General features: G+C 42.4%; 1 protein-coding gene across 9 annotated transcripts in view; it reads left to right on the top strand.

Moving 5' to 3' along the window:
- The first annotated feature begins 11955 nt into the window (after positions 1–11955).
- Positions 11956–26197, top strand: part of SMOC2 (SPARC related modular calcium binding 2) — a 146971-nt gene continuing 132729 nt past the window's right edge. For 2 of the 9 annotated variants that reach the window (XM_068676870.1, XM_068676869.1), the window contains exon 1: positions 11956–12483. In XM_068676870.1, coding sequence (XP_068532971.1) covers positions 12409–12483 — 75 coding nt within the window. In that variant the 5' untranslated portion in view covers positions 11956–12408. The remainder of the gene's footprint in view (positions 12484–26197) is intronic. The other 7 variants (XM_068676866.1, XM_068676865.1, XM_068676871.1 and 4 more) reach the window with 4 other exon arrangements.

The raw sequence follows: 26197 nt of genomic DNA, 5'->3' as shown, positions 1-26197 counted from the left end.
AACTAGTGATGAAAGTTTCCCTGAAAGAAAGCTTCCTCTTATTCTATTCAGTGTTTACCTTTAACCTTTAAAAATATCCCGTTTTCATAATAAAAGCAATTATCTTGTGATGTTATTTTGGCTTAGAGTTTTGGGATCAGGGGATAATTGCATTTAGCCAGATGTAACCATTTTCACACACAGCTAAGGAAACCCATCAATGTGCAAATTACATTGATTTGATCAATCCAAATAGAATTATATACAAATCCAAATAGAATATATAAAATCCAAATAGAATTATATAGATGCTTACAGCTCTATGTCCTGCCATATTCTAGGCTGCTAACGTAATACTTTCTGTACCTTTTCTTCTCTTGGGCAATTCCACATAGGTAACCTTATGGATAGATACTGACACTATGCATGAACAAGAATAAGTCTTTGAGTAGTCAAAGGAAGTGAAAGATTTGCCATACTTGTTTTTTGAGCCTATCTGTGATTGCTTCAATAAACAAACCAACTGAAACCTTAGCCCCACTTTCCTTCTAATTTTTCAACTGTTCGAAATTAGCTGTGGACCTCAGGCTCCAGTACAAACAGAGCCCCAAACCCCACCTAGACTGACTCCTCAAATGCCAGATAAATCCTTTCTGATTATGGTTCTTAAGAAGAAGAAATGTTTATAAGCATGGAAAATAATATCCATATTTTCATAAATAATGAGAACAAGTGGTGAGGGAGGTTAAGGGAAAGGATGCAGATTGTAATTCTAAACCAAAGGAACAAAAAACAAATCCAGCAACCCCCTGAAAGATTCAGAAGTCCCATCAGACCGAAACCAAATGTTTTCAAAGTCTGCAAAAACCTTCTGGTGTGAAATAATATTGAGTCTCAATGAGAGTGTGGTTAGCAATAAACTATAAATCACTGCACAGAGAGCTTTCTAACTGGCAAGTGGCAAACACATGAAGGCTGTTTCTCCATACATATGGCTTATTTGAATATAATTTCTAGGTTGTGCATACGGAAACAAGATTTATCTAATATCACTGTATTTCAGAGCCCTTTAAATCTCTTCTGAGCTCCACTGTCTAACTCCAGCCCAAGCTGACAGAGAGCGAAAGGCTTGGTTCTAAAAGCGCTGTAAGTGTCACCAGCAGACACCAGAAACAGTAAAGAGGTGAGACCCATGGTGAACATACCAACAGCAGGGACAGCTGTGGTTGAAGCTCAGAGCCATGGGCTTTTTCAGCTGCAGAACTGAAGCCAGAGGCAAACAAGTTCTGCTGCTCACTGAACAGCAATATTTAGGGAAAGAGCCTCTGCTCAGACTCAGTTCTCCTCTTATACTTGTTTCATAACTTTTCTCTCCTGTAGCTTCATATTGAGAGAAAACTTAAAGAACAGGTGCTGACCAAAGGCCCCCGAGTATGTAGGGACTGAGGCAGACAGCCTGTTTTCTAACACCTGGTGTATCTCTTTCTCCTTTGCCCTCCAGAAATTCTATACTCCACAGTGTTTCTACCCACCAGGTAAACAACAACAACAAAAAGTCTTTCCATGGACTGCAGCAGTCACTGCTCCAACAGTATTACAAGAGCCCCTAGTGAGTCTCTTCTATAACGTTCAGTGGCTCCTCCTGGGGACAAGGCTCCTGGAAAAATGTTCTTCATAGTCTTCCTCTCTCTCAGTCTTCTGTGATAACATTTCAATCACAGGTAGGAAAAAAATTGTCTTCCCAGTAGTGGATCCACACCTGATAGTGGAGGGAATGGAGAAAGATGAATGAATGGAGGGCAGTAATGATCTGTATTTCATGAGCCTCTGAGCAAAGGACTTTTCCATAAGGCCCCATGAAAGACCAATACCTGATGAATCACTTTTCTGATGCAATTTGTACATCTATGTCAATGAAACTCCAGTTTGAAGCCATTTTAGTTGACAGCTGCTGCATGGCACAGACAGGACAGCATTCAGCACTGGCTAGCCACCTGAGTGCTTAACAGCTTCTCAGCGGGTTTTGCAAATTTTATTCTGATTCAGGAGCCCCCTGAAATCTCACTGCCACATGCGGTGGTTGTGACTATATGGTTGGGTGTGACTTTGTGGTGTTGGTAGTAATGGAAAGGCACGGCAGAGCCCAGGAGCCTCAACCTTGGTTCAACCTGTAATGACCTTAGCAGGCTGTTCAGAAAGGACCTTTATTTTTTTGGAATGGGAATTTGCTGCACAGAGAAAAAAAAAAAAAAAAAAAAAAGCTGTCTGTGTGTGCTGAAGGCAGAATTAAATGAGAGCAAGGAGACAGACAAGAGAATGGATACTCCCCAGGAGCATTCAACTGGAGTTGTGTATTGGGGGACAGAAAAGAAATGAGCCAGCTGAGCTTGATGTTGGAGAATGAATGTGATTTGTCTTTTATTAATAAAAGAGGTCTCCCCACAAAGGAAATTCCCATCTTGGTCTGGTGATGTAGCGCTAAGTGGTAATTGATACATGAAATGCCAAAGCCTGTAGATATCTAGTTACAGTGGAGTAGACACTCTTTGGGGCTTGTAATTACAGGGAGTTGGCAGACATACAGATTTCATCTTTGAGAGAGAAAAGGACTTTCTACTCTCCTGCCAGCTGGGATGACTAAGCGTAGTGCCAAGCTGGACATACCTTCCAGAGCATTTGTACAGCAGTGTTCAGTTCTACCTCAAATTCTTTCACTCTTGGTTTCTGAAAATGAACTAATAAAATATTTGTAATGGCACCTGCAGTTGTGAGACATCTTGGAGAGAAAAGCCAAGTCCTGACTCCCCATCAGAGGAAGGCACAGTAGAGAAAAAGCAATATCTTAGAGCTGTGTAGGGGGGGAAAAGGAATGGTTTCATAATGTCTGGGGCACAAGGACAGCTGATATTTCTATTCACTGCCCTGGCTGCATGCAGAAGCCTGCTCTCTGGAGCTGTCCTAATGGTGTGAATTAGGCACTGATGTAGCAAACCATGGGACAGATGTGGTTTCTCAGGCACTCCACCAGAGGCAAGCTGCCCAGGGGACATTTGCAGAGTCCAGACATGTTGTAATCACACCTGGAAAGGTAGACCTGCCCTCCGTTGCTCTTTTCAGACTATCTTTGCATATTTTCCCTCTAATTTGCAGTATTGAGATAAATCACATCAAGTCTGTTCTTGGGATCTATGCTGGCTGCCAAGGTGGCAGATGATCAGCTATTTGATATGTAGTTAGACATCTCTACATGAAATATGCATAACCTGTGAGAAAAAGAGCAGTGCTAATATTTTTTGGTCAAATTCTGCTCCCAGTTGCACCAGAGGAATGCAACTGAATTCAATATGATTTACAAGAATTAAGGGACATCACTTTATTATTATTATTAAGATGACATTTAGGTTTTAGTTGCAGTTAATAGGGTTGACCAGTGACAAATCTCAAAGAAAAGTAACACTGTTGTTTGTTTTTCTTCTCTAACTGCAGTGCCAGCCCCAGTTTAACAAAGCACCCTATAATATTTGCTTAGGCACAGAACTTGTTAGCCTAGCTTATTTTTACTGTTTATCCCATGTTTCTGTAAAAATGTGCAAAAAAAAAAAATATGTTAATGCCAAATGTTCTCAAATACCCCCCCCCCCCTTTTTTTTTTTTTTTTTTTTTTTTTCCACTCCAGAGGCATAGCATATGCTAGGAAGAGTTTGCAAGTATGTCTATGCTGGAATTTTTATATCAATAAACCCCTAAGGGGTGGTGCAACTCCCAGCAGTGCACTGCTTCCAAGGTTCCAAGGATGAAATAACACATCCTGGCAACCCGAGCATTTTTTGCCAACATAGCTGCGAGGATTTTTTTTTTTTTTTTCCTGAGAGAATACCAGAAAAACCTTCTCCTGAGAAACCAAGCGGAGACTCCACATTGGCCAGCTGCTTTGGACATTCACCTGGCATAAACATTTCCTCAGCCCTGGCACTACTGCCTGCCAAAAGCTTACTCTGTCCCTATACACTCATCCATCAGAGCTGCTGCAGGACAGTTTGATAAACTGGTGATTACAATAGAAGGTGGAAGAACTGGGAGTCAGTCAGGCAAAACAGGAGCTGGAAGCAGGTTCTCCTGTGCCTCAGGACAGCTCAAACACCAGCCTTTCAGCTAACCTCAAAGGCAGAGCTCTATCTGATTTTCAGTAGAAGCATGTGTTTGGGCCCAAGAAGTCTTTACCAAGGAAGATGTTTTTGCAGCTGATACGCCTCAGCTTTTAAAAATTGGCTGTATTCTAACAGAAGCACATGCACAGTCACATTTGCCTGAAGAATTTCTGATCAGCTCTTGTTGTGAGCTCAGGAAAGGCCAAATGACCTAAGGGTTACAAAGTGCCAGTTACAGATAGTGTTTCACATTTTTTCTTAGAAAAATAGTTATGAAACTACTGAATTTTTCTCCTGCTTTTTTTCTGTATGTCTTCCAATGCAAAATACTTTATTCTCCCAGTGGAAACCAATCATTTGCTAAATATTTAGCGTAATTCATATCTCTGTCTCTCAAGTGGGGCAGTGTTTACACTTCAAAAGCAGGAATCTTTCTTCTTATTCCACAGTCACTCCATAGAAATAAATACAAACCACAGAACCCGCACAAATCTTCGCTAAGGCACAAAATTTTAAACACCTTACAGATTAATGTTTATGGAGCCTGTCAGAGATTTAAAACCACAACCAGAAAGAAAGGTTTTCTTCAGCTCTGAGAAACGAACTTTTTGCCTCATGTCAGCGTCACGCTGAAAAACCCTGGGCAAGTTGTTTGTCTAAGCAGACAGGTCCTTATTCAATTGTTCACAATGTCTTTGTACTTAGTGCTTGCTGTAAATTTGTCTCTTTGCCACCCTCTTTACCTCTGCATGCCTCAGAGACAGGGGCAGCCAGCAGCTTACCACTAACTCAGCCTAAGGGGAAATGCTAGCAACAAAGACCAGTCTGCCAAAACCCATAAAACCTTCTGCTTTTTGCCTTGCTTTAAAAAAAATAATATAATAATATTGTGCTTTCTCTAAAGTGGTAAAGCAACACATGCCCAAATGAGTTCTTGACATTATGTTACAGGATTTTTTAAGGGTTTTGAAGAAACCTTGGCACTTATCAACATGTTCTCCAAAACGCATGATTGTTAATTGGTTTAGTAGTCAGCAAAGGTAACAAACTGGTTATAGAAGGTGCAGCCAAGTAGCTCTTTGTGAAGCCCATGAAAATCACAGCCTCTGAAATACCAAGTAAATCCAAACGGAAAGAACTGATTAAAAGCAGAAATGGAGCCATATCCACTGTCATGATAACCTGTTGTTTCACTGCCACCACTCTATGAAAATGTACCTGTTCTTACCCGCTGGGAAAAAACAGCCAAGGAAAATCATAAAAAAAGAAATGAAACAAACATTCTTGACAAACTGTGGTGTTTTCCTCGAAGGCTTAACCGAGCTTCTCTTTTTGCTTGTCAGTTTTGTCCTCTTTCTGACAGGTAAGAAAATATGACTCTTAATGGACTAAAAGCCACTGTCACCCACTGCAAAGAGCTTGAATAGGTCAAGCATGGCCACTCTTATACAGATTGCAGTGTGCCACTATCTCCCGAAGGCAACCAAGACCTGTCTGTGGCCATACACTGCAGATCTGCTGCCTCACAGGCCTTACGGGGATGTCCCTGTAAGACCACAGGCCTGCGATGGAGACATTCCTGCTCCCCACTGATTGTAGGGTCCTCCTCACCCTCTTGATCATGTTTCCATCATTTCACCCCTGCAAATGAGAGTGTTGTTTGTAGCCATGAGCTATGTTTTCCCATTCAGCACAGTTTTTCGGCCCTGTGTGCCTGTTATAGGGAGGGGGCAGGAAGGAAGGGGAGGTGGGATGAGGGGGAGCCAGAATCTGCCTGTTTGCTTCCTATTTCCTGCTTTCTTAAAAGGCATTAATCCTTGAGCAAGGTGCCACTTAGCAGGCCTGGAGCCTGAAGCCCGTGTTTATGTACAGATGGGAAGGTGCAGGAAGGGGTGAGGGAGGCTTCCCAGCGCTCTCAGGCGGTTTCGCCTCCATCTTGTCCTGGGCTGATCTCTGTCAGTGGTGACAGTGTGGCTCTGGCTCTGGGCCCACTTAGGCTTTGGTGCCTGGACTGAGGCTGCTCGCTGTGGTGAAGGCTTCACAAACACCTTGTTCCCACAGGAGACTGGCTTGGGACCACAAAGCTTGCTTTACACTGGGCTGAGGGAGAGGCTGGCGAACATAATGGGTTTTGGGTTACTATGGGTTTCCAAATCTGAAATAGCAAGCTGGTACACAATACAAATGTCAATGCTGGGGACTGGAAATAAGAAATACTCATGCACTTTACCTAGCTTTTTATTCCACTCTTAGGACTGTATGAAATTTCCACTGCTAAAATACCACACTTTTCCTGTGAAAGCATTTCCATCTATCCCCACAGTAGAACTCTTCCTGTCCTGAGAAGCAGTGCATATGGGATGGTGAAGTAGCATATCTCTGACAGCTGTCCAGGATATTCCTGATAGGAAGACTTATATCTTCTAATTCAAACTGTTCATTCCTTCATTTCTATCTGTGAGTGGAAAGAACTTCCTCCGCAAAATGCTGAGCCATACAGTCAACAGGTACAGCCAGAAAAATAAGTCTGGTCAAGGAAGGGGAATAATATGAGATAAGCACATTTATTTGTGTGCCAAAAGATTTCAAAGCTATTTTATGACATGCATTTTTCTATTGCATCCTGTGTTGCTTCAGCTATTCACTAGCACTCAGGAAAGCATTTTACCATCAGTATATCACTTCATGTAATACCCTTTTTTTTTTTTTTTCTGTATGCTTTTCATTCTTGGTGTAAATCTAGTTATAAGCATTGTGGATACATATATCCCTCCCCAGACAGAGCTCCTCTCTCCGATAGTTCCAAGACTCTGAGAATTATGCAGAATCCGTGGTTGTTTCCAGATGATCGGACAGCAGACTGTCAGCACCATTGCCAAAAGGCTATTTTTTTTTGTTCTTCCCTCTATCAGCACTCACATTCTTTTTGCCATCCCAGGTGTTCATCTAACACAGGAGCGAGCTGTTTTTTCAGGGTTTGCTCTTGATCCTGACCTCACCATCCTAAGGTCTACATTTGGGTGAAAGGGGAGCACTCCTGGCCAAAGAGCCGTGAGGGATGATTTAATGTAAGGTGAGTGAGTCAGCAGCAATGCCTCTCTCTGCGTTACAACAGCCAACATCTTTCAGAAAAGCCTGAAGAGCATGCTCAGCTGGGAGAAGCATGGCAGAACTGTGGCTCTGAGAGATGGGGAATGTACTAGCTCTGCTCTTCTCTCACCCTACAAGATGCAGAACATGATTTTGTGTGTGTGTTGTTATTGCCTTGAAGGATTAAGTCATTTTCCTCATACTGACTGCTCATTAAAGTGTGATAAATCCCACACTGTAAGCTCTCATCATGAAAAATGCAACATGCTAATACTGGAAGATCTCACCTAAGGATGACACTTTTCAAAGCTATCTGTGTTTCGCAAGCAAAACTAGTCACATGTGGGCCCATTCCTCCTACCCACTCACAATTTTGACTTTACTCCTACATTCTGTCCCCATTTTTAAAAGGCTGGTTTCATGGCTTTATTTTTAATGATCAAATAATGTGTGGGCCTTGGTGTTTTGGGATTAGGGTTTGGCTCACCTATGTAGCTCTCAAAAACAGGATCTCAGCTCCTGGTTCCCATAAACACTTTTAAAAATTCCACTCTACATTTCATGTGGCACAGAGCACAGCTCAGTCATCAGCTGTTTAAAACAAACTGCATGTTAAAGTTTACAAAGATAATTTTCTACTTTCAAAATAATGAAATGAATAAATCTTTTTTTATTTTATTTTATTTTTTTTTTTAGATTAAGAAGATTCAAAACATCCTACTTAACTCTGGGACTCCATCTTCCACTACTCACAGAAAACACAAAGAAATAAAGCATCAGAGAGTTTTTTATTCCTTTAAACTAGACATACATATCTATTTTTTTTTTTTTTTGAACAACTATATGTCAAGAATGACTCCCTGTGGATACAGTATAATGATACCCTAAATATCGTAGGGCTAGAATCTGGGGTCACTGTTTGTGGGCTTTTCATTTATATCCATATTAAAATCATGGGAGACTTTCCATTGATGTGAGCTGGATTTGATTAAGTACCTTTGTTTATAAGAAGCTAATGATAATGCTTTACAAATTAAAAAACAAACAAACAGACAAAAAAAGTTAATTACCCCTTTTTTTTTGTTATTATTTGTGCTTCTGCTGTCCCTATCAGTCTCTGTCACTGACTTGGACTTTATGATACTCATATGATTTAGTGGAGGACTTGTTAGTGTTAGGTCAGAGGTTGGACTCGATGATCTTGGAGGTGTCTTCCAACCTAGATGATTCTGTGATTCTGCAATGTAGAAACCTAGGAGAAAGAGGTATGCCGTAGCTATACAGAACAGAAATAACTGTTCTACTCTTGTTTGCACATTTATAGGTGCATGTATATTCTCTAAATATTACAAGAACTATTTGCTTTAATTTTAGTATTATCTCCCATTATTTTTCCAAACTTAAAGAAAGAATCAAACATTTGGTATGCCTCAAACTGGCTGCAAAATATATTTGCTGCTTGAAAAGCAGCACACTTTAAAAGCAGGTGAGAGTGCAGAGTTCGCCTGCTAATTCTTTCAAAGCTGGTGCCAGGGACCCATAAGAGAAAAAAATAAAAATCTCTTTCTAAGAATTGCGCTATCTTCTGCCAAACACCAAGTGATCCTGCAATGGGAAGCAGACTCCTGAGCCCTTACATACCCCAGCCAAGGAACACATCTCTGCTTGGATCTAGTGGCCCATCCCTGCAGGCACAAGCGCTGCACTGAAACTTACTTAAGAGGATTTATTTTCTGTAGTCTTGATACTTAGGAGCCAGACAGTTCTTCCTTTATCAAAGTCAGAATTTCCAATATCCTTATTGGAACATTTCTGTTGAATTTAATACTGAATGGTCAACTATATACAGGATTGCAAAGCAGCCTGAACAATTCTATAGATGAGGTATAATTTCCTTTTGCATTTTCTGACCTAATTAAAGGTATTAGAGGAAAGCTCTCATGCTCCAGTAAGTTGTATCGAGTGTTTCCTGTATAATTCTAACCGTTGCTGTAAAACTGTACAGGATTGCTCTGTGAAGCTCACTCATTTAAGCAACTTGAGTTGCTTTCTACAACTTCCTGAGCACACAGTTCTGGAGAGACTGAGGAAAGAGGAGAAAATTTGGGTCTTATTATGAAAGAACCCACATAGGACTTCAGAAAACTTGGGTACAATTCCTGATGTAGCACAGATAAGTCTGGACATGGTGCTGGCATGGATGAAGAGGTGGCTGGGTCAAAATTCACTGTGACATGACTTAAACATTGTGGGAGAAGGCTGTGCTCAGGATAAAACCACCACTGACAAACTAGAGCAAGAAGTGGAAAACATAGATTTCCTTCAGTGATATCCATGGAAAGGGGACCCATACGTTCTTCTGGCGATATGACCCCTTTTTAAATGGGAGAACAACACCTGTGAAGAATACTGATGTGCCTGTCTTATAGACCTTCCCCCACCTTTAACAAGGAATAACATTTACTTCCCTTTTTGTACTCTCATCTAATCTGACTGCAAGTTTTAGGAGGCAGGTAGTTTTCTTACCACCATGGTGGTGGCTGGTAGCTCTGCCTGTTAAAATCACTCTGCCTTTTACATTATAAAACACTATTTTCAGTTGCTTGATTCTTGACAGTATTTTTATCACTTGGTCTCACATTTTCCTTTAAAAATATTTTCATTGGGCTGAATTATCTTCTGGGATGGGGGGCAAAGAAAGGGAAGAAGAAATTTTAGGCCGAATAGTCAAATATCTTTCTCAAAAGAAGCAGGGGAAATGACAGTAGACAAAATAATAATGCATATTTTGGCAAGGGGTCTTTATTTTGAAACCATAATGCCACCAGTTTCTGGACTTCAGACTTCTCATTTTGGTCTCCTGGCTACTGTCACCTCTGGAAATCCACTCAAATCTGATGAAGTCATAAACCCTAAAAAACCTGCAGCTTGTTTTTATTAGATAAATTTCTCATCTATTCTGAGCTTGGATTTTTCCTGCAATGCCAAATCCAAACTGCCGTGCCGTTTAGTTGAGGGACTGACTGCTGCATATTGCCTTTGCCTGGCTGAACAGCAGCAGTGCACAAAAGGACCCTAAACTGAAGACAAAGGGGCTGTGGAGTTAGCAAGCTCCCAAGAGCATGGCAGGTGGAAAGGCAGCCATGGGGCTGCAGGGCTGCTTGGTGATGAAGGAGGCCTGGGCCGGGACAGGGAGACAGACTGGGATGGACTGGTGGAAAAGGAAGGAAGAGGACTGGGAAGATGATGACTGCAATGACAAGGCAACGAGAGGCTTGATGACAGGGGAGTGGGACTAGGTCCACACAGAGAATAACTCTGAGGGATATAAGAAGTAACACTTAGTCAGGGTATAGCTGGAGGGGACACAAGCATGGATGGCTGGAGGCATGGTCATGAGGATAAAATCTTCTGGTTCTGATGGGCATTGACATTGCGAAGGTTCACCACCTCCCAGCTGTGAGGAAATGGCTGCAGAGTCCTTGCTGGAAAAAATGTCCTGCTTTGCCCACTGCAGCACACGTCAATCTGCTGTGTCCATGGGGGATGCTGCTAGCTGGAGACTGATGGGGGTCTGTGTGGTGGAGTGAAGGGTCCTAAACATTCTCTGACCCAGAAAATACTTGTGATAGCTTCCTTATCTTTCCTTTTTTTTTTTTTTTTTTTTTTTTTTTTTCCAATGGAAAAGTTGAAGAGATATTATGAGCACACACAGGCATGTGCACACATACTTTATGTTCACAACCAAGCTGTTTAAAACCAAACTTTAGAAAAGGGGAGTCTTCAAACTTTTACTCCTCTAGGTGCCCAGTTGAGATCTGTGGCTGGGTTGTTGGCTGCATGCTCTGAACATCGCAAGATCCAGAGAAGTCAGCAGTGGCTGTCTCAAGCAGGGCACCCAAATCTGTCTTAGATTAATTTCTACTTCTCCCTGCCTCTCTGGGCTTGAAGCTACCGCTCCGGGGAGCGTGCTCCATGCCCAGCTCTGGCAGTCAGGGTGTGCCCAGCCGCTGAGGTCGGGTCTGGGGAATTGTCATTTGGGTGCGTGCTGCCTCGCAGCCTCCCCAAAGCCCTTCCAGGCTTGGGTCCTCTCCTTCTGACGAGCACAACCCTAATAAAAAAGCCCTGGTCGCTTCGGACCCCCTGAACCGCGGGGATCTCTGCGGGCTGGCAGGGAGCCGTGGGGCTCAGGGGAGGAGCGGGGTGCTGCTCCAGTGGCAAACATGCACTTAGAAGGGCTTCTTTCCGGCGCTCCGAGCAGAGGAGATCCTCCGGCGGTTCGCAGAGGGGAAATAACAAAACTCCTCCGTTTGCCTCCAGAAACATCAGCGAGAAAAGCGCAAAACCGGCGGGAGGGAGGGTTCACCTGGCGCTGTACCGCATGCGGAGCGGCAGCCCCGCGGCAACCTGTAGCCGCTCCCGGCTGTCCCTGGCCCCCTGCGAGCCCTGCCCGCTCCCCGGGCAGCCCCCAGACCCCATCCCACAGCCCGCTGCTCCCAGCTCTTGCTGTCCCCATCTAGCAAAGTGGGGTGCACCGGGCTCGGGGGGCCGCGGCCGCCTGCGTTTGTACGCGGTGGTGCAGGGGGAGGCGGAGGGGGAATGGGATGAGCCCCACGGGGAGGGGAGGGAAGGGGAGGGAAGGGGGGCGATCCGGAGTCCCCCGGGAGCCTCGGGGAGGGTTAATCGGCGGGGAGCTGCGGGTCTGGGAGGAGAAAGCGGAGGCCGGGCCGGGCCGGGCGGGGGGGAGGATAAGAGGGGAAGGGAAGGAGCGGCGAGGAGAGGTCGCCCAGCGCCCGGCTCCGCGGCTGCGGCTCTGCCTTCCCGCGGCCCCCCGCCGGCGGCGGACAGCGGTGGGGTGGGGTGGGAGGGTCCTCCCTTCCCTTCCCTCCCCGGCTTTTCCTCCCTCTTCCCCCGCCGAGGGGGGGAGAAGGGGTTGGAGAGGAAAGGAGGCGACCCCCGGGGCTAGGCGGCGGAGGGGGGCGAGGCTGGGGAGCATCTCCGAGCGCCGCCGGACACGGAGAAAGGGCGAAACTGCCGGCGCTCTGCCGTGCGCCCCAAGCCACACTTGAAGGGGTGGGGGCTAAAAAAAGAAAAAGGAGAAAAAAAAAAAAAAAAAGCGACTGAGAAGGGAGCAGAGCGGGGCAGCGACGTCCCCGGGAGGTTGCCCCAGCCCCTGCCGCCGCCGCTCAGGATGTGGGTGCCGCTGCTGCTGCTGCTGCCGGAGCTGCTCCCCGCCGTGCCGGCCCAGAAGCTGTCCGCCCTCACGGTAAGGCCGCCCCGCCGCGGGATGCCGGCCCCGGGGCGCACCTGAGGGCGGCGGGGGGCTGCTGCCCCCGGCCCGGCCCGCAGCGGGACCCCGGAGCCTCGCCGAGGGTCTCCGCAGAGCCCCCGGGCGAAGCTGGTGGGTGATGCCCGCCTTGCTGCTTTTGATACTTCCCCCCCCGGGGAATAACGCTGCAGCGAGGACCGCCTTAGGTCGAGCGATTTCTCTTTTTATTTCTGCTTCCAAAGCGGCGTGAGGCTCGGGCTATTCCGGGCTCCGCGGTGCTAAACATGGAGCTCTGCGCGGAGCTGGGCGAGCCAATTCATTAGGCTTGCTAAATAAGCCATAACCACTTCTCCAGCCAAGACCTGAGGTTTGCAGCTAATAGCTCGGTTCAGCCTTCTCGCAGAGCTCGCAGTGTTTGCAAAGCTATAATTAATGCAATCTGGAGAAATAAAAACATTTTCCTTAAATGTGTTTTTAAACAAGTGCTTGAGTAAACATAACGGGCAACCAGCACCCCTTTCAAGCTGTTTTTAAGTGTTTGGGTGAGGGCTGTGCCCCTCGGAGTTTATTATGCTGAAGTTACAGGCAGTTGCAAAGTGACATAGACCCTATTTTTGTCTCGGTCTTTCAGAAAAATGATGTAAAATACTGAGCGCTCTTTTCTTTCTTTCTTTCTTTCTCTTTTCTTGTCTTTCCTTTGGTGGTGGTGGGGGTTAGGGACAGCTCAAGGAGAAGCAGTGGTGGGGGACGGCTGAGCTGTTCATACCTGAAATTCTTCAGGAGAAGTTTTGCCTTCTCATCTTTTTTTTTTTTTTTTTTTTTTTTTTTTTTTTTTAAAAATGATTTGTAGATTAGAAGCTGCTAATTGAAAACCTTAAAGGAGTGAGTTTGCCCCATGAATTTTATAGCTTGTGACATCTGCAAGTGCGGGACAGATAAAGTCAAGTGATTTTTGATCTTTTTAAGAATTTGTTTGAAGCACCCACAGACTGCCAGGTGAAGTACTATTCCAGTTAACAGGTTAACAGGTTAGCATTGTAATTTAATTCCAAGTTCACTTTCACAAATATGTAAAAGGAATTTGCAAGAGATGACATGTTATATTCTTTCTCCAGTACATAAAAAAAATCTGAATGTCAGCACGGAAGCTAACTAGAGATGCTAACAGAAATAATCCAAGTGTGAAATAGGAGTGATTGTGACTGCTATATCATCTTAAAATGATACAAGGATCAAATGGTGCTAAAGCCTTTAACAGATGCATATCAATCACTGTCGAACGTAACTGGTGTTTATGAATGGTTGCCTTTTTAAAGCTGAGGGAATAAAAATCTGGCCAAGAGCACTTAGGAAATCCCTTTAAAAATTAAATGGCATAAACTCATGTGAATGTATTGGACTTCAGCTAATTCTGAGAGATGTCTGAAGCCTCTCTGTTCTCTCACCCACCCAGAATGTGTATTGTTCATTTCTGCACCTTACAACAGTATGCATCTTTATAAGCTGTGATTAGAAAAGTCAATCCTGTTGGAATCCCCACCCTCTTCTACTGAAAGGGCAATGACACCGGAGGCTTTAAGCTTTCAGTCTCGTTAAACCCAAACGTTTTGGTAGGGGTGGCTGGATGTGTCACTGCTGGGCTGTGGTCAGCCCATGCTAGTTTTTCTGCAGTCTGTGCTCATCTTACAGAGATGGTGGCACATACAAGTACATTAGAAATCCTTCCATAAAATGGGTAATGAGCTGTCAGAGACCCGTGGTAAGAGAACAACGCATACACACTCATGTACACATACTTTTTACTTCTTCCCACAAGACTAAACTCTGAGTTCTGGTTGCATGAGGCAGGTTTATTTCTGCTATGAGTGTACTTCCCTATTTAAATAAAACAAAACCAACATCACTGTAACAGCAACAAATACCATGACACTAAATCATTCTTTACTCCTGCAGTCAATTTGCTTATAGCAAAATGTACAGACTGCATAATCCCTTCTCACATGTACCTTTCCCAAATATTTGTGGGTAATATCTGCACAATTATAACAACAAGAAAACCCACTACCACAACCACCACTACCACCAAAAAAACTCATGCTGTGAAGCACCAAGGAAATGTATAACTTTTTTTTTTTTTCACCTGCTCTGACCTTGTATTATGACAGAAAACTACCTTTTTTTTTTTTTTTTTTTTTTTTTTTTTTTCTCTACACATCAGATGAAAGTTTTCCTTTTATTTGTGCTTGGAAGAATAACAAAGACAGACTGATGTTTTTAAAAAGAACCAGAAGCCGTGGGGACAGAACACATACTGTGGACCTGAGTTTCATGAAAACTGCAGGATGATCACAGGGGAGAGTGTGCAGATCCCTGATGGTAATACGCTGTCAGTGGGATATGCCAGGTGGTGGCAATAATAGCTTGGACATAAACTCCTTAACCACAGTGGTAAATCTGCCATAAGGTGAACCTTAGCAATGTTGTGATAGTAAAATTCACTATGGGCAGTGAGAGGGGCACCAGCTGTTTTTAATGTTGCTGAACAAACTTCTGGGCTGTTTTAACTTGACATCCTTGCTAGCTCCAGAAGTGGAACAAGTATTACTTTCGGACAAGACTTTCAGCAGTTTATAGAGCTGTATCCTTGTCTAATTAGGAATAACATTTTTACATTGGATTTCTCTCAGGCAGAAAACCCCACAACCACCTCTGAATATGTGATTTTCAGATGTTGAAAGCTTTGCAATAGTCCAATAGCAAGAAATTACAGAGTTTTCACAAAACTTAAGCATTCCAACAGATTTCTGATTGCTTAATGGCAAATATGACTGCAGGTCCGCAGGGACTGATGAGCAGATGGCTTCCTACAACCTTGGTAATAACCATCAGATCAGTATCTGGCATCCAAGTAGTCAGCAGGTAGCTGAAATGCACCAGGTGGTCTAGCGTCTGGTCCTCAGGTTCTCACAGCTACATCCAAAATGAGTTGCAACTTGTGTTGTAACTTTTTCCTCTCTGTCCAAAATGTGGACCCAGCCAGAACATGCATGGGTCCCCATCTGTATGCCAGAGCAGAGGAGAAACATGAGGGATCAGCAGTTGCACACCTGAATCTTTATTGGGAAGCCAGGATGTGCACCAGGATCCAAGAGTTTTGAAGTTTTTGTGGGTTCACTAGCTTAGACACAGCCCGAATCTACTTTGAATTTGTAGCAATCTTGGCCTCTTGTGGTCAAAAAATACTCTTTGCTAAAGTTGCTCCTGGACGTTTGTCTCCTGAGTAGAAGCATATTGCAATAATAGGGAAAGTGAGGGGAAACATGATATTCCAATTCTGTATTACTAACTGAGCCACAGGGATAGATGGGGGAGGAGAACATTATTTTGTATTATATTTACTGTTATTTCAAATAAACAAACATTGGCAACAGAACAATGGCTTTCATTTTGGGAAGGTAGGCTGAGAGCTGTCTCATAAGAAACTGTGAGATCTGGAGGGACTGTAGCCAATTTGGCTGCTCCTGGTTTTTCCTCCCCTTGTGTCAAATACTAATGTAAAACATTCTTACTTTCCGCAAAATATCTTAAGTAACCTTGTCTTTTTACCTTGTTTATGGAAAGTCAGGTAATAATCTGCGATTCCTGTAGCACATTGTTGGAACTCTTTCACGATGCTGTGTTTTTATTCTGCTCTGCGATATACAACCATGCTTTCTGGACGTATGAAACTGGTGAGAGCAGAGCCTTATTGGCATATTATCTTAGGGGAATAGTCATATCTTGAGGTTATAGGTACTTTTGTTTTGAAACACGGTGTTTTGAAGAAAGCTCAGTCTGTTCCTAGAAGAAGTAAGTTTAAGATCACGGCACTTATCGCCACACTTACTTTGGCATTGTTACGCCGTATTTTTGGAACCATCAGCCTAGCTTTTATCTCAGTTGCAGTGTTGTGTGTGTGCATGTGCTTGTACAAACAATAGGACACAAGTGTTTCTTATTTTAAAATCTTGATGACTTGTAACATACCACAAACTATTTAATTTTATGCTTTCAAAGCCTTGCTGAACCATGTGTCCTTCTGAATATAATATTGATCTTAGATCTTACGAAGGAAGAAAGGTTGCTTGAAATCGCTTCTTGAAATGAACACCTCTGCCTGTTAAAAATTCCTTTCATCAGAAGCTGAATATTTCAGGGAACAATTGTTTTCTTTTTCTCCCTTGGCACATGCTTTGTGAGTATTCAATAGCATTTAATGCCCTGGATAGCTTCCACAACACTCACCAGTATAAGATGGACCACTAAGGTAGTTCAGTAAATGGAAGCTAAACACAATCAAAGCTTTCCAAGTTAAGGACCCATTTGGATGGCGCCTGCAAACCCAAACATTTGGAAAAGTTACTCTAATTGTGATTCAAAAACCAAGACCATAAATAAAACTGTAAGTGGCTCCAGATCCTAATAGCATTGTTACTGCAAATGGGCATTGGTACAACCAAGGGTACATCAGCACTGAAAATAAAACACTTTCAACAATGCTTCCTAGCAATAAACTCTCTCTCAAGACACTTCTCATTAAAGAAACAAAAACAAAACCTGTGAAGGTTATTATTGAAAGGGCCAGCAATACTTGTGATCAGAGTTAAAAGTCCTATTTCTGCATGCAGCCAACGTACACCATACCTTATTATGTGAAATACATAATGGAGATGGCAGGTCGACTGCACACCCTTAAAATTTTAAAGCTAAAACTGAAGAGTAGAAGTTATTATGGGTAGGGAGGGAAGAGCAGGACAGAGGAAACTGAAGTAAATCATGCAAACTTAGGCCAGTTCTGATGTTTTCATTCTTCCCCTATTGCCCTCTGAATACCTTGAAGAATGGCCATGAGTATTCCTTGAGAGCTGGCAAACCACAGGGTTTGGTTCATTCTGAGAAGCCTCCAAAGGTTTAGCTGCTATCCAAAACCTATCTGAACCATGTTGGTTTGGAAATCAGGCTACAAGTCTTTTCAAGATCTGGCTCGCTCAGGACTTTGCTAGTGTTTCCACTTCTTCAGCCAGACCAGAGTTACCACAGGCACAGCCATTTTCACGGTATTTTGGTACTTCCATTTCCTGTTGGGCCTGAGACCGGGAAGGGCAGAGGCGCCTGAAAATTAAAAACTGAGTAAGAAAGAGTTGAGATCAAAAATCTATTTTTGAACAGCAAATGCAGGTTTGAGTTTGGTTCAGGAGTGGTGTTTTTATCTGAACAAATTCCTACGATCTTGGGGAAGCTGCGGGGTTACATTTTGCAAAGGACTCAGACATTTCCAAGTGTTTGTTTTTGTTAGGATCAAACCCCAAATGTTTCTAAATTTTTTGCGAAGGAAATGCTTCAGGTTGATTCATTGTTATGTTTGGAGGTAGATTTTTAGAAAGTTTAGATACCAGGTTCCCAATGAAGGCCATTTGACAGTGCAAAGCTGGAATGCTTTCTTCAGAAAGAATGTCGGAATTGTTTTTGACATACCACCCTCCCCTCCTCTTCCTTTCTACTATATTCTACAATCAAATTCTGATGATGCCAGTCATTCTGATCTCAATGGCCCAGTGCACTCTCCCAGGACATGCTTCTGTTGACATTTCTGTATCAAATTCTGGGTATTAATCTATATTCACTGCCTTCATTTTTATCTGCTGTGGTAGATAAGATACTTTCCAGTGAAATTCCAGCTGGAAGCCTGAAAAGAGGAAATTCATTAGGAAAAAAAAAAACAACCAAACAAAAACAATTTACAGTATGCTGATGTTACACATAATAATTGGTACCAAAGGAAAAAGAAGGATAACTTAAGACACGGCAAAATATTGGCCATAAGCAATACTTGGTAATTGTCTTCAGGAAAATAATGTTGACTGAGCAGACATGAGCTGGTACAGCATAAAGAACTGCATTTTTTTTCCTGCATTTGATTTTTGTCTAGTTGCCTTATCTGCACAGGTCTGAATTGAAGCCATTGATGTAATGCAGCGGTGTGCATAGGATGCAAAAATTAAAACTTCGGTTACAGGGAGATGAAAGCTGCCCAAAAGTATATTGACTGGGATTTCAATTGGTGTGGGAACATGTGGTAGCAGATGGTTTCTTAATATGACTGTACCAAATTATGAATGTTCTTCAAAAAAGCAACATTAACACAGCATCATTCCTTAACATGGACCAAGGGAAATAAGTGTATGTGGAGTTAGTCTTGTGAACTGAAGTTTTAGCTGGTCTTGGCAAAAGAAATTGCCGTGATGAGTTAGTAACTGCCCTTCAGTGAATTTTTTCCCCATTCTAATTTATTAGTTTTCAGAAATGACCAGTAAGCATTTCATCAGCTGTTGAAAATCCAGGCTAATAGAGAATACATCCTAGACTTTTTGTCAGGATGGAGAGAGAAAACATTTCCTCCAGGAGATCCAGTCCAGCTCTCTCCCTGGCTCCAGTGTGTTGCTAGAAAACTCGCTCAAGAATGTTTACCTTATACCTATCCAAAATTTAGTTGTTGACTTTTTTTTTCTTTTTTTTTTTCTTTTTTTTTTTCTTTTTTTTTCTTTTTTCCTTCATTTATTTCAGATTGCCTATTCTGTCATCTTCTCTGAGGCACCTAGTAACACTTTTGTGTTACCTTAAACTTGTTCCGAGGATGTAATAGTATACTTTCCTGACTTTTAGGTGTTCACTTTCAAACTGTATACAAATTAGCTGTCATACATATGCTATAAATCTTCAACTCTCTATCCTAGAGCACCTAAAGATATCCTAGAGCACCTACTTACATGAAAACAAAGAAAAAAAAAATCTGGAATGTGCTTTCTTTATTTATGCCATGGCTGCATGTTGTATTTTCCAGATTTTTGGGATGCAATTGCTACTATAAATTGTTCACATTTGGGGCAAGAATTCTCATTTATTTGTCACTACTCCGACCTTTGTTCGGTATTCAGATAAGATACTGTGAGTGAATAAGCAGCATAAATCATCAGGAGAGGTCAGTACATTTTTCAAAATGAAAGTAATGGCAAATATAAAATCATTTTAATGATAACCAGGATGGACTCACTGTGATCCACACAGCAAGCTGTGGGGTGGAGAAAACCTGCAGATCGTGGGCATATGTGGAAGTCAGGGAGGGAAGGCAATGACTCAGTTTCATTATCTTTCTCCTGCTCTTATCCTAAGTAAAATGGAGGAGTAGTGGAGTTTAATCTGAGTAAAAGAGTCTGCCACTGAGTCTCATTGGTGCTTTGAAGGAGTGGGAGAAGGGAGGGTGAAATTCTGGTGGATATACAAGCTATTTAATATATTTTAACCATAACATGACCATGTGAATAGAAACACTATTAAGCCAGACCAGCTCTTCTAAAGTATCTGAGAGCAGAAAGTTTGTGATCTGCCTGGGATCTAGATCATGTGATCTAGAGAATGGATTCCCAAACCTTTTTCTTTGCCAGGTGCTGCTATTTTTAATGGCAGCAGGTAGTGCCACTGGCAGTGGCATCTTTCTGTTGGTGGTAGAGTTAGGGTCAGGGACCCCTTTTGAAGAATACAGAGGGGGAATATGGAGGTGGCAGCACACCAGAAATGTAGTGCTATTAAAATGAGAGAATCACCTTTCGGTGAGCTGATAGGTGCATGAAATGCTGGCTGCGGTGCACTTGCCTTGCTTCTGACTTTGTACAGGCATCCAAACACACTGAATTCATATTTGGAACTGGGAGGTGGACCAAGCACTCTTAAAAGGAGAGTTACCATCAGAGGAAGGCAGGCATTGTAAGGACATGAGGAATATGGCTTCCACATTGGCTCTGGCTCAGTTGTCCAAGTTAGTGCATTTGTCCTCATGGCCATCTACTTAGGTGAAGAATTACTCAATGTGTTTAATTGCAGTGTTTTTATTAGTTCTCATTCCCTTTAGCATCCACGGTAATGGATAAGTGAAGGCTCTGCAAAGTTGTGTTTGTCAAATACTGCTGTCGCTGTGTGCCACTTTTTTATACCAATAGTGTTGTGTAGCACTGTTCAAGGCCAGAGAGTAGCTATCCTGTGGACTGATGTTCTCATTAGAGAGAAAAAGCACCGTGACATATGTTGCTTTTTAAAGTCACGATTTCTATCAGATAAATGAAATAAATAAGTGAAACCTGATACCAAGTATGCTACCTTGTAGAAGCAGATAGCACAAGTTCTAAATGTGCCCTTTCCCCACAAGAGGGAATTAAAAAGGTATGAAAAAGACCACCATCAAAGAAACTGTAGAAGAGTCTGCTTGAACTTATATTTGTTTGTTTAGTAAATTGTCTTAGGTCTGTTGGATGAATGACTTTTTGGAAACAGCCATCAAAGACTTAAGAAACTTAAGATAAAAATCAGAGGGTGGTTCTATACATGTCTGCTCCCTTGGAGATACAGGCCAGTGGCATCCCTTTTGCAGCATCGTCAGGGGCAGGGAGCTCACCTGTCTTCTTCTATGACACTTTCAGGATCCACCACAGGAGGGAGTGAAAGAGTAGCATGGCCTTCTCCGTCACTTCTGGGAAGGGCTGACGGTAGTAGGAACCCTTATTTCTCCACCCCGCTGCCTAAATTAGGAAGAGGGGTTAAAATATGGAGAACCTAATTTTTGCAGCACTTCTTGTTCTGCTGTGCATCAGGCAGGCCATCAAATGACAATAAATAAATAAATAAATCAACAAAAAAACATTAAAAGGTAGAATTCAGGTCTTGGTGGCTTGCCTTCCCTTGATTAGTTACTCATTAGCATTGGTGGGAGCTCAAAGTAGGTTGGTGTGAACAAGAGGGGAAACATGCCTATATGCTGCCTACTTTGCTGTGAGACTCCAGGAGGATTTCAGCCTGTGGAAAGTGTATGTCCTGTTCATTTCATTACATGTATCCATATGACTTCTTCTTGCAGCATTTAGTTACAGGAATTCTGGTGAGCAAGATAAAATAAAGTGGACAACTTATTTTCCACACTGTATTTAATAGGATTATGTTTCAGAGTGCATGCTCCTGGGAAGGCAGTTTTCAGGCATGTCAAATTTATGATGGATTTCAGCCTGAGTTGATTCAGTTGCAAATCTGAACTTTGTACAGGAGGTTTTATCTTTCCATCATGTTTCCTCCTTGAAAGCCTTCATAAATTACATTTCTGAGAGAAAAGGAAAGAATTTTTGAAAGGAGTGTTCATTTGGTAAATTACTCCTCTGTTTAAGTTTTCCCTTTCCAGGTGCTGAATGACTCCCAAAGCAAAAGTTCTGTCACTGCTTGGTGATGGACTTTCATTAGTTTACAATGAAATTACAAGGCAATATTCATGCACTGATAATTGATTTCTTTATGAAGGGAAGAGGGCAAAAAGCAGAGAACTCAAATGCCTATTTGTGTGCATTTAGTGCAGTCATTTTCTACAGTGTAAAATCTGTGTACAGTGCTTCAGTTCTGAAATGTTAATGGTTTACATTCACTAGACACAAAATCAAGAGAGATACAAGGTAATGATGAGAGAGCCAGATGAGAGTATTTCCTACTAGATGGAAATTGTCTGACACCAAGATTAAATGGCATGAATACTTCTGGCAGAGATTGCTTTATGCACCCAGGTGGCTGGTGAGAAACACACAGCAGACAGAGCAGTGCTGTTTTTTTGGAGTAAATGGTGAGAAAACTGCAGTCACAATACATGTAGCATCGGGATAAATCCAAAGGAAAGAGCTAGCAGAGATCCTGTAGGTAGAAGCAAGCTCAGAAGAGCACAAAGCTGACAACTTTGTGACCTGTTGTTTTGACTAGGCTGTCTCTGTCCTGTGGAGATTTTGATCCAACCTTCTTCTTCTTCATACCCTTGGCATTTCTTCCTTAGAATATCTTCTTTCCCAGTGTGAGCATGCCTTGCCTAGTTATAGACCTTAAGCTCTGTGGGTTTGTAACATGTTTCAGGAAGAAAAGCCTCATTCTTGGCTGGCCCACTTGCTCTACCATTATTAGAATAAATAAATCCTGAATGACACCTGCTTACAGACAAGATCGAACACAAGTAATGGAGGGTATACAAATAGAGGAGTTAAGCAGGCAGAGGTGGACACAGTCCAATTCTTTACATCCTTTGGCTAGTATGCAGACTGATTACTTTCCTTTTTTTTTTTTTTTTTTTTTTTTTTTTTTTTTTTTTTAATATATATTGTTTTGAACTGCATCTAACTTTGGAAAGAACTGGAGCAATAATTCACCACTGAGGGAATACATGACCAAAGGGTCTATTCCCTAGTCTAGTCATGCTGCTGGCCAAAGAGGATCTGCATAGTGCAACGGGCCAAGTGTCATCTGCATGGTATTTCCTGACTTGTGAGAGCTTAGTGTTTCAACCTTATCACAGCCCTAAAGCTGGGGTTCTCAAGCTGTGGTATGCATTTCCTTTCATGGTGCAAAACTTTCTCAACTGATGGAAAGAAAGGCCCAAACCCATACAGCTTGGTCTGTTCACAAAGAATAAAAGGAGTGCCTGGGTGCCCCTTCCTACTTACACATGTAGCTCAGCACAGTGCTGGGAGTTTCATGAACTATTACCCCTTCCTACCTATTCTTAAGAGAGAGAAGAAGATGGGTCTGGTGCAAGATACATCCATCCTGTGGAGGCAAACCGAAGAGCTGAGAGCTGTTCTTGCTGCCACCCCAGCTGGTGACAGTGTTCTCATCTACAGTAGTAGCATCAAGAACCCTTTGGGAAACCTGGCCCAAAGGCTCTCTTGACAACCTCAAGGAGGTGTCAAGTGTTATCAAAGAGCACTGATCTTCCTGCAGGGTACTTGGGGCTTCAAAATGTTATCCATCCACTGCAATAAATTCCCTAGATAGCCATCTCATATCTTAAGACTGTCCATGTCAGTTACATATGTGTATAGAGAGGTGGTCTTTATATATTCCCATGAAAAGCTTTTCCTCCTTTTGTTTTCCAAGGGTTATTGGGAAACTCCAATAAGGGCCTAAAGCTCTATAGGTGTAAATAACCAAAGTATCATTTTTTCCCCCCTGAAGTTTATTCAATTTGATCTGAGCAGCTTGATCTGAAACTTTTCTGTTTGTTTTGGTCTAAGAAAGTGGAGGGTGCATAGGAGTCTAGTGTTAGCTTTCATTTGACATGATTTCTAAACTTGTTAGGTTTTGACATTTCTGGAGATGCTGCAGGTCACCTGTATTTGGTAGTTGATAAATTTGTGGAGTTATTTGAAAACTGAAAAGAAGTACAACTTCCTTCAAATCTTGTATCAGGTCACTGGTTTTATGCTAGTAGCTTCCTTGACTATCACCCTACACTACGAGAGAACAGAGGGAATTTTTACTGCTTGAATTGCTAATTATTACATGACCAATAAAAAAGTTACACAGTTTTTCTCCTTGACATCAAAGTAAATCATTTCTTTAAAATACCTGTGCTGAACCTTCTCCTCACACCTGGGGCTGAGGAAACTCCAAAGTGAGATGCATTTTACAACTTTGTCAGGAAATCACACACATTTACTACAAGTGAGGAGCAACCAAAAGTGTTCATTGAAATTAGGTGGTTACAAATAAGACTAATCACATGTAAAAACTCATTAGTTCCAGCTGACAGCAATTAAGCCAGTGTCAGAGATGGAATGAAATTCCCTCAAGGGATTTCTGTATAAATGACACAGTTAAGCATTAGAAAGAGTGTGTATGATGGATGGAAAAGCTTAAGAGAAATGACAAGTCTATCAAAGCTGAAAGGGGTCACAGTTCATATTCTACAGCTATTTTGTGGTATGCAGGATGTCTCTCAGGAAGAGCCCTGCAGCTATCCACTGTCAGCAACAGCAAAGCAGGTGTGCATGTGTCTGAGAGAGGCAGAAATAGCTGCTTTCTATTTTCTGTGCCTGATATTTCTTGTTTGAAAATACATCAACACCTTTTAAAACTTTGCCTTCTTTTTTTTTTTTTTTTTTTTTTTAAACAAAACAAAAAAGCTTCTAGTTTTGCTAGGACACTGCAGTTTAGGGGAGTGCCATTTAGATGTTAACAAAGTATAATTGCAACTGATTACTTAATTTCATATCAGTTCTTTGTGAATGTAAAACAGCCTGAGGGCTGTATGTGTCATACACACACGTTCTGAGTCCTGCCCTTTTACCAAGCATTGTTTAAAAAAAACTTTGGGATGTGTGCCAGGTGTCTGCAAAACAGTTCAAACTGTGGAGAAGTGTGTGGATGAGGGGAAATGAGACAGTTTGCCTCATTATGCTGTTTTGAGAGATCAGAAATGATTCTGCCTCATCATGCTACAGTCCATCCCAGTTAAGAGGGGGTCACAATTGCAGCTTCTGTCCTGTCCCTCTGGAATCTCAGTTTGCTCCTTTACACCCTCACGTGACTTGAAAAGAGACAGGCACTCCACAGAAGTTAGGAGCTCTCTGATTGTGACGTGGATAGAGGAGCTACAGGTGCAGCTGTACATGAGCGCCAGAGGGTTTGTATGATGGCAACTCAAATATTCCAAAAGCTTGACAGTGGACATGACCAAACTTCTCCACTAGATCCTTCTGAGTCCAGTGGGAGTTTGGGCAAAGTTGGACTTGTACTAATCCTCTTGACTCTGTGAACAAGGGAAAATTTATTTGCTCCCCTGAAAGGAATGAGGGAGAATAAACTTGACTATGGACCTCCCATACAAGGGCAGAAATGTCCAGAGGAAATTGGAGATGGTTACAATGCCTGAAACTGATACTGTCAATGGGCATGTTTGTGTGTGAAGCTTCAGAGGTGCGATAAAATCTCTGTCAGTACATGTCTGGGTGGTGGGGCTGTTCATGCCCACATCCCTTGAGTAAAACAGGAACATGTTGTCAGCCTTTGTACATATAGGCAGAAGGTGATCAGCAGAAGGATACCACTGGACATTTACTGTGCATCGGAGTGGAACAAAATCACCTTTTCCTGCACTCTGCTGCTGTATAGCAGAGCAGAGTATCCACTTGTAGCTGGATACCAGCACTAATTCAGCTACTGAATCTCTCGAGTCAGTTTTGTTTTAGTGTCCATGTTTTTTACAATTGTTGGCAAATGCATGTGACTGTATAACTTAAAGGCCCACTAAAGCAATAGAAAAACATTCATTTGTGAAATGAAACTTGTTAAAATACTCTCACTCCATAAGGCAAATATAGCTCAATCTCTTGATAAGATGGGGCTAAATCCCACATCTGACAGAACCATTATCACAGAACTGTTGGTCAAGTGTTTTGGGTGAAAACTATGGTTTGATGTTGGCAGCATGGGAAGAATTTTTTTGGAAACAACCATTCTTAAATTTTTAGTATGATATGCTGTATCCATGCTCTGGAAACTGTTCTGAGGGACAAAGACTGGAAATATCTGAAGAAGGTGCTGGCAGCAGTTCAAGTGAAATAGAACAGGTGAGCAGAACCTGGAAGAGGCAGTATGCAGGGGAAACAGAATGGGAAGCTGTACTCACGCCAGAAGTGTGAAAACTCAGATCTTGCTATTTTTTCTATAAATAAGGAAGAAAAAAAAAAAAAGGCTATGCTTGTTCTTGAATAAGATGGGATATAATTAAAATGGAGTCATACTTACAAAGTTCTTTCCTTACAAGCAGATTATAAAACAATCTCTAATGGTTTCATATTACGTCAGTCACATGCATTAT

Source organism: Anas acuta, chromosome 3, assembly GCF_963932015.1.
Source record: "Anas acuta chromosome 3, bAnaAcu1.1, whole genome shotgun sequence".
NCBI lineage: Eukaryota > Metazoa > Chordata > Aves > Anseriformes > Anatidae > Anas > Anas acuta.
The sequence above is the reverse complement of the archived record's forward strand: the minus strand, read 5'-3'. Positions and strand labels throughout refer to the sequence as shown.